At 39.5% G+C, this 9,417-nt stretch overlaps 1 protein-coding gene across 1 annotated transcript; it reads left to right on the top strand.

Annotated features, from left to right (window-relative positions):
• Window positions 1-220: 220 nt before the first annotated feature.
• On the top strand, window positions 221-9,047 carry tlcd1 (TLC domain containing 1). The gene is made up of 4 exons (XM_039783799.1): window positions 221-678; window positions 1,708-1,790; window positions 5,432-5,514; window positions 6,219-9,047. The coding sequence occupies exons 1-4, from the start codon at window positions 473-475 to the stop codon at window positions 6,621-6,623; spliced, it is 777 nt and encodes a 258-aa protein (XP_039639733.1). The 5' UTR covers window positions 221-472; the 3' UTR covers window positions 6,624-9,047.
• The last annotated feature ends 370 nt before the right edge of the window (window positions 9,048-9,417 follow it).

Genomic DNA, 9,417 nt, shown 5'->3' on the forward strand with positions numbered 1-9,417 from the left:
TCTGTGATATTGTTACTTGGGTAACGTGATCGCAATCTCGCCCCTCCTTGTTTTGTGGTTAAAGGGCGCAGCTGTACCCACCCACCCCGCTCCCTCTATGTGTTTTGCACCAAACCCCGCACAAAAAAAAAAACAAACCACAAAAAAAAAAAAAAAACACCCCCCCCCCCCCCCAATTGTCGCTCCCCCCCCCCCCCCCCCCCCCCCCCCCCCCACACGTGAGAAGAAAAGGGCTGCAGCATAACTCGGACATCATCTCTGCGGTAAGAAGACTTGGAAAAAGTTTCAAAGCAGAGGATCCTGGAACACACTCCCATCTCATACCGTGCATATCTGTCCATCACCGAGCTGAGAGGCCGTTGACAGGAGCGTGAAAAAAGGCAACAGGGGAAAGGACGAAGGGAGTTAGGTATAGAGGATATAAGAGCAAGCGCTCAAAGACAGAGGGAGAGCAGGGGCCGAGGAGGAGAGGATGGAGGCTCTGGTCCTTGTGTTGAAGAGTCACCCAGGCCCGTCAGTGCTGGTGTTCTCTCTGATGTTCAGGGTGATCCACCGGTTGCTGCAAAGGCTGCCTGTGCCCAAAGTGGTGAGGCAGGACGACTTCAGCACCTGGAAGTGGAAGAACCTCAGCGTGTCAGTGGTGCACTCTCTGCTGACTGGGACATGGGCCCTGACCTGGTAAGTTTTCATCCAAATATCCGTCTATTCACCCTTCTATCCATCCATCCACACTGGGACACCATTGTCTATTCACAGTACACATGATGTGTTGTGTGTGTGTGTGTGTGTTTGTGTGTGTGTGTGTGTGTGTGAGTGAGTGCAGCAGTGACAGTCTGTGGCAGCCTGGAAAAGAAGGACATGTTCAGTATGGTGAGGGAAGGGCCGGGGGAGAGAATGGCATTTTTAAGTGGGGAGGGAAATACCACTGTACAGTATGAGCTGCATAAAAGTGGTATTGCTATTTGCTTGTACTTGTGAATTTGTGACTCTGAAGTTTGTAAAGAAATACATTTCTTCAGCCTCACATGCAGCCAACTGCCAGCCACAGCCTGCATAACAACTGGAAAAACCTGCTGGCTTAACGATTCTTGTGCAAGCATCATGAGAAACTTTTTTTGGGGCGGGGACCATTGTGACTCAGCTTTTAACTTTATGAAGATGGAACATGGTCATATTTCTTAGGCTGTCTGCACTCACACTTATGTAATGATACATTTTAAGGAATATGTGAATTAGCAATAATTGAGAGAAAGTAAGTTTCCACATTCGAAAGTAGGTTTAAGGCCAAGGAAACACGTGGAACAGTACACTGCTTCACCAGTCACATTAGGGCTAGGTCATTTGTTAACAATAATTCTGCCATGGTGTGTTTATACAGGGAGGAGACAGACAACCCTGGTTTTTGAGGTGTGCCCCCTTTGCCAGCAGCAGTAAGAAGTGACAAAGTATAATGCAAAATCAGAGGGGACAATAGTCCTAGAATTGTAGAAATAATGGTATTTATAAAGACACAGATAGAAGCCAGATAGTAAATGGTTTCAAAATGAAATGATGAAACATTAATAGAATTATTTCTCCAACTACTAAAATGAGGGATATCTATTGGTCAAATGGTTAAAAAAGGCAGAACACCTGATGTATCTGCTTAATCAGGCTGATATCTGAGTGAGGCCAATCCATCTATCCATAACATGTGTCCCTCTCCAGTGTGGTGCTTTGGCCCGAGATGTTGAGCAACATTCACTCTTACAACACCCCTCTGTCCTACCTGCTCGTCTGCATTTCGACAGGTGAGTGAACTCAATGCATCATGGGAAACAACAACATTTCAGGAAGACAAGTAAAACAACTGTCTGGTTTTGGTTTAAATGAAAAATTAAATAAATGTGTTTGTGAACTTTTCTACAAATATTCAGTCAGTTGTAGTGTTTGATGTAGGGCTGCAACAAAGGATTATTTTCATTTGGAGCTGCAAAAGAATAATCGATTAGGTGTCAACTATTTAATTAATCTCCAACTATTTTGATTGGTTTGGGTACAAATTCTCTGCTGGCAGCTTGTTAAATGTGAATATTTTCTAGTTTCTTCTCTCCTCTGTGACGGTAAACTGAATATCTTTGAGTTGTGGACAAAACAAGACATGTGAGGACGTCATCTTGGGCTTTGGGAAACACTGATCCACATTTTTCACGATTTTCATTTTATAGACCTTACAACTAATGGATTAATTGACAAAAATAATAGAAAAACAGATTGTTGTTAGTTGCAGCCCTATTTCCATTATTGCTTATTTTTTTCATTAATTTATATATAGTTTTGTCTAAAATGTCAGAAAACTGTTAAAAGTGCTTAAGTTATAACTTCTTACAGCCCAGGGTAGTGTCTTCATATATTGTTTTCTGCAACTAACAGTCCAAAACTCAAACATATCATGTATCACAAAGGTAACGATCAAATCTACACATGGGAAAAGCTGAAACCAGCAAATGTTTGGCATTTGTGCTTAAAAAAATGACTAAAATGATTATTCGATTGTCAAAATAGTTGCAAACTGATTTTCTGTAAATCTTTTTATCAACTGATCGTTGCAGCTCTTGTTTACAGCACAAGAGAGAGTCGTGGGGGATGAGGTGATTGACGGCATTTTCTCTTCCATCCTTGAGACTTGAATTTATCTTGGGGGCATAGACCGCCACCTTTCCAGTTGTTGCTTGTCAGAGGAAAAACATAAAGATCCGCCCCTCTCATCTGACTCTCAGAACAGACGAATGGGCGTCTCCTCTAAATCACCACGGACACCAAAGATAAAACACAGAGGACTCTGTGGTCTAGTTGAGCTGTACTGTATGTGGTTAAGTCTCTTATGTGTTACCATGAAGACACAAATCTGTGGAGATCAGCCCTTAGAACTGCAAACAGCAGCTAGCTCCACTGAGGCCAACCGGGCCAGGCAGTGGAGGTCATGTTCTGTAGAGGCTGGTTGTGTGTATCATTAGCAACCGCGTGTCACTCATACACAGGAACAAAAGGACTCTTAGTCACTTGAATACTTCCAGCTAAATGGGGCCTACACACTTTAATATCCGTGGTTATGCTTTGAATTGTTTAGTTGGCGTCTTCTAACAATAATGATGAAGAGAGACTTTTAACTGCTGTCAGATCGGTTCAAGGTCCCATGGCATGAAAATGTCACTTTATGAGGTTTTTTAACATTAAAGCGCCCATATTATGCTCATTTTCAGGTTCATAACTGTATTTTAAGGTTGTACCAGAATAGGTTTACATGGTTTAATTTTCAAAAAACACCATATTTTAGTTGTACTGCACAGCTCTCTCTCACTGCTGCAGATCCTCTTTTCACCTGGTTTCTGTTTTAGCTACAGAGTGAGACCTCTTTTCATCTTCTTCTTCTGTACTATCTTTGATTGCACTCTACACGCAGTAGCTCAGATGTAGAGCATGTCAGCTAGCTAACTCTAGAGACAGTAAAAGAAAGGCTGTTTCTCCAACTTTGGTCAGTTACAAGGCAGGATTAGCTGGGAGACTTCTAAATGAGGGCGCACATGTAAGTAGTTCTTTTGTAGATTATGGTGAACTTGTGTGTGTTGTAGCAGTGCTTTGCTATTGAGAACGACGTAGCATGCTAAGCGTTACGCGGCTTACGCCGCTAGCATTAGCCGGCTAACGCTACAAGCTAACGGTTGTGGTTAGCCAGCTCATTTCCGGACTGTGACGTCACAGTCCGAGGCCGATTTTGAACAGCTCACTAGGAGACTGAAAGCAGGACACATTCAGAAACCGTATCTCACTCAAAACACCATGGATGGATTTTTTTCAAAGTTTGTATGTGTGTGGAAGCACCAGAGACACAAAAGAACACCCCAAATCCCAGAAAAAGTGTTTTTTTCATAATATGGGCACTTTAATATGAGTTCCCCCCAGCCTGCCTATGGTCCCCCAGTGGCTAGAAATGGTGATAGGTGTAAACCGAGCCCTGGGTATCCTGCTCTGCCTTTGAGAAAATGAAAGCTCAGATGGGCCGATCTGGAATCTTCTCCTTATGAGGTCATAAGGAGGAAGGTTACCTCCCCTTTCTCTGCTTTGCCCGCCCAGAGAATTTGGCCCACCCATGAGAGAGAGAGACATCATGGCTTTCAAACGAGCAAAGTGGCAGTTGGTCAAGGCCACACCCCCACCCTCCACCTTGCCCCCCCCCCCCTCTCTTCTCCTCAATAGCTACAGACACAGAAATGACACATACTAAGGAAAGCTCATTATGGGACTGGCTCTAGTGGCTGTAATTCTGCACCAAGGCTGAGTTATGGGAAAGAGACTTCAGATACAGTATTAGGGGACCACTAAGGTCTATATAACAGAGACTTCAGATACAGTATTAGGGGACCACTAAGGTCTATATAAAAGAGACTTCAGATACAGTATTAGGGGACCACTAAGGTCTATATAAAAGAGACTTCAGATACAGTATTAGGGGACCACAAAGGTCTATATAAAAGAGACTTCAGATACAGTATTAGGGGACCACTAAGGCCTATATAAAAGCATCCAAAGAGCACCATGTCATGGGACCTTTAAGCAAAAATTGGCTCTTATTTATTTATTTCATATATGTATATATAAACATTGACTCTTATTTATTTATTTCATATATATATATATATATATATATATATATATATATATATATATATATATATATATATATATATACTATATTACACACTAATAATACATAAAAGTAAAATGTGCCAGAATGAGCCTGAAGGCTATTTTACATCCACTGTCCCTGGACTGATGGTAAGAGGTCACCCTAAAAAGAGATAAAACAATTAAGCTATCAATAATACATACATATTTGGCCCTATACAATAAAAGTTGATTATGCAAATGCTAAAAGACAACAACATAAAAACAAGAACTGTTAATGTCTCTTGATTAACAAGTGACACAGATAGAAAGTAGATCTTTAGATTCATGTCATGATAGAAGTAGTTAGTGGCAAAAAGTCAATGTTTGCATTTCTAGTTTACAAAAAGGACACATGTAAAAATTAAAAGCTGGTGTTATTTTGATTTAAACAGGTTCAACATGTTGGGAACATGTTTCACATCATCATATCTAAGAGATTATTTTATCCATGTGTTGTTTCTTGAAGCTGAAATTGCTACTTTTGATCATTAATTACTTGTTATTACAGTATATCGGTTTTTATAGTGGAGTGCGGTAAAACATTAAAACAACACACTCACTATGGTTGGAAACTGTTTACAGTGCCAGCTCCACCTAACCTAAAATATGAAAATCAAATGCACAGTAAAATGTAAAATGCATTTTATTCTCAAACTCATCTACTTCCTGTCCTCTTCCTCTCATACCAGTGACAGAGACAGTATCATTTTCTCTGCCCTCTCAGGATACTTTGTGCAGGATGCAGGTGATATTATCCTGACAGGACATACTAAAGCATCATGGGAATTCCTAGTCCATCATGTGGTGGTAAGACAGCATGCCTGTATGCCACGTTTTCTTTTCTTGTCTTTTTGAATACAATCAAGGTTTACGCATTTAAGGTTCAGATAAGATAACGGAGTCACTATGTGAAGCTCAGCTATAGTTGATCTGAACAGGTTTCACATGTGTGTTTATAAGAGTGACCGAGAAGAAGAGAAAGTAAAGTGTTATTTTGTTGATTTGATTTTAGCTCTAGTTTCTAAATGTCACCAAATATATAAGAAAATAAAAACTTTGGTTATGTTGTAAGAAATCCTGCATACTGTAATACCCTGTGTTATACATTAAGGCTTAAAGATTTGTTGCATATGCTGCTATGGATTTTTACTGAATACCATTTCATTATTAATGACTTATCCAAAGAACAAACCGATCCAGAGCAAGGGGAAATAAGTATTGACACAACTGATTTTATATGCATTATCCCAAACATTCAGCCCAACATATTTGGTATTTTTTGAAAACGTTGGCTTCTTCACTAGAATTTAGACTTAACTTCTGTGAGTTTTACATTTTTTTTGATGCACAACACAAGTTTTTTGTGACAGTTTAGGATTTGCTTACAATATGCCTTAAATGAAAAAGCAACCGATAAAAGCAAGGCAAATGCAAATAAAGACAAATATAACTTGATCACAGGAGATTACCTCTAAAAACACATCTATCTCTCTGTGCGTGTCTCTCCTCAGGTGATCTCGTGTTTCCTGTACTCCCTCTACACTGAGCTGTATGTAGCCGGCGCTGTACTCGCTCTCTTTGTGGAGGTCAACAGTGTTACCCTCCACCTGAGGCTGTTGATGAAGCTGGGGGGCGCTCAGTTCTCCTCCATGTACCGCATCAACAAACTCGTCAACATCCTCACCTACATCACGTTCCGCATGGGCACCCAGGCCTACCTCACCTGGTACCTCATCCACAACTACACCTGGCTGACCAACGGTTTATTCTTCCTCATCTCCATGATAGTGATGGATATTATGATCCTGATTTATTTCTACCGCCTGCTCCGTGCAGACTTCTTGCCCCGGAGTAAGAAATCTATGGGACACAATGGATCGTATAACAACAACTCCAAAAAGTTTCCCTGTGATTGACTGGGGAAGGTTTACAGACCTAATAGGCTATTGTGTTGTTATTTAGGGTGGGAGTTTACACATTTTGTATTTTTCAAACTGACACCAATTTTCGTGACGACAGGTTCCCTTGTTGTGTCTCATTGCCAAAGAATCCCTCCCCAAAAAAACTAAAACAAACAAGATGCAGCCTTGTTCAGAAATGTTGAAAAAGTCAGAAATGTAGCACTTTTACTCTATATTAAAATTACTTTATGTATCGTGTAAAGGAATAAGTCAACATTTTGGGATATATGTTAGTTAGTTGCTTTCTTGGAAAGAATTAGATGAGACAATTGATACCACTTTCATGTCTGTACGGAAGCTACACCAGCAGCCAGTTAGCTTAGCTTAGCATATAGAATGGAAACCAGGGGAAACAAGTAGCCTGGCTCTGTCCAATGATAAAAAAGAATCAGTACATGTACACAACAGTACATATGTTAAATAGTGAACTTTAGAGGTGCTGGAAGGCAGAGCCAGGCCTTGTTTCCAGTCAAACTGGTAATGGCTGTAACCTTAGTACAGACATGGGAGTGGTATCAATCTTTTGATCAAACTCTCAGCAAAAATAAGCATATTCCCATAAATGTCAAATTATTACTTAAACATACATTTTAGCATCTTGTAACCTCAAAGGAGTAGTTTGACATTTTGGGAAATAAGCCTTTTTCTCTTTCTTGATTGATACCACTCTCATGTCTGTAGGCTACAGTAAGCTAAACATGAAGCTACAGCCAACAGACAGTTAGCTTAGCTTAGCTTAGCATAAAGACTTGAAACAGGGGGAAACAGCTAGACTCTCTCCATACAGAGGTAAACAACAAGATATAACGTGTTGATTTGTGAGATACAGAGGTACTATTTGGTTTTGCCTTTGGACAGAGCCAGGCTAGCTGTTTCCTCTTGTTTCCAGTTAAGCTAAGCTAAGCTAAGCTAAACTAAGCTGGATGTAGCCTTGATGTACAAATATGAGAGTGGCATCAATCTTCTCGTCTAAATCTCTGCAAGTAAACATGTCCCAAAAGTGTCAAACTATTCCTTTAGTCATTTAAAAAAACATGTGATAAAAAATTTCCACATAGGCCTATTTGAAATGCAAAATTGCATTGCCAGTCGCTAACAATCTTAGCTGACTCCCTAGATATGATGCCATATCTTTAACATTTGCATGCGTAGAGAGAGAAAGTAGTACAGTACGTTCTCTCTCTCTGTGTCTCTATGATGCCATTTGTGGCTGAAGGGATACTGGGCTGTGACTGAGCTGGTAGAGGACCAATTCAACACACAGGAACACAGGACAATTAATAGTCCCTTATGGTTCTCATATTCAAAATTAGTTTATTAGGATAAACCCCTTGCAATGTATCATCTCGTTTTCGAGGGGGTCCCAACATATAACACAATCATTACATAACAACAGAGGAGTGAAATAAAATAAAATAAAAATACAAGTAGCAATATGACAGCGTACATATATAAAGCAAAAAAAAAAAGACAAGTAGGGCTGAAGCTGGGTCTTCCTGCCATCTAGCAGTCTGATAATTGAACTCCTCAGGAAGTGGGCACCATGAGAAACCCTCTACAATGAGCAGGCAGCAGCACAATCAATACTGATATTGATTATCACCAGTAGTTAGACTTAATATGGAGTGATAGAAGAGTATCCCCACGGTGTATACCATATTTGCTTGTCTGCAAAATACTTTTACAGAATAGGTCCATTTTAAGATATATTCCTCCTCCTCCTCTCTCCTCAGAAATGGGCATACCACATTTTGAAAATAATGTCCTTAAATATGCATTCCTTTTTTATATATTTCAAGTGGTAATAAGTAAACATCAGTGAAACTTAAAATTCTAATTTCCTAATCATGCTAGAAATAATACATGCTGACAGTGTCCTTTAAAAACCTAATAATCCGTACATTTCATTTGCTATTTCTGCCAAGAAATGGACAGAGTTTAGATGTGTCCGACCTGTGCAGCAGTGCCTTTACCAATGTGCCTTTTCAATAAGAATAGAGCACAGATAATGTATGAATATGAGTATAGACATAGTGCAGGCTGATATACTGTATGTTGCTGATATCTGATGCTTTTGTAAAAGCTGGGCCCAGTGGAGAAATGTTGAGCCCTAACATACAGTAAGTACATTTGATTGTGACCACAATAATGTATCTTGTATTAAATGTATTTTTAGGAGCCCCGTATTTTGGATGGTTGAGTGATACCATGAATTAAAAAAGTATTTTAAACCACAGGAGTGTTGTAATAATATGTACTCTAACAAAGAGACTCTGTTTTACATTGATGTAGTCACTCACATTAACACCTTAGATGTCTGGTGAAGCTGCAATCAATTCATGTATTGACAGATCCTTTATTAAAGTAAAAGTACCAATACAATGTAAAAATACTCCATTTCATGTCAAAGTCCCACAATCAAAATTGTTTTAAACGTGGTATAGAAGTATAATTGCAAAATGTAATTAAAGTATCAAAAGTAGACGTACTTCCTGTGCAGACTGTGACTGATATAATGTAGGATATTACATTATTAGATTTGTAATACTAACACAGCAATGTGCATGTAGCATTTTACTGTTGTAGCTGATCGAGGTGGATCTACTTGTAACACACAGTTAGGTAGGTTAGTCTGTCTCTCTCTAAAGGGTCACAATAAATCTGAGGGGTCGTGAGATGATTAATGAGAGAGAAAAGAAGAAAAATATTTTCTATCTGTACTTTTTTATTGGTGATGAGTCATAAGCCT

This window comes from Perca fluviatilis, chromosome 2, assembly GCF_010015445.1.
Source record: "Perca fluviatilis chromosome 2, GENO_Pfluv_1.0, whole genome shotgun sequence".
Lineage (NCBI taxonomy): Eukaryota > Metazoa > Chordata > Actinopteri > Perciformes > Percidae > Perca > Perca fluviatilis.

What these genes read in the sequence shown, in the direction of transcription:
- tlcd1 (XM_039783799.1), top strand. Translation starts at nt 473, where the DNA reads ATGGAGGCTCTGGTCCTTGTGTTGAAGAGTCACCCAGGCCCGTCAGTG. An exon ending in GGGACATGGGCCCTGACCTG is followed by an intron (nt 679 to 1,707) that starts GTAAGTTTTCAT and finishes GTCCCTCTCCAG; the next exon opens with TGTGGTGCTTTGGCCCGAGA. An exon ending in GCTCGTCTGCATTTCGACAG is followed by an intron (nt 1,791 to 5,431) that starts GTGAGTGAACTC and finishes CTGCCCTCTCAG; the next exon opens with GATACTTTGTGCAGGATGCA.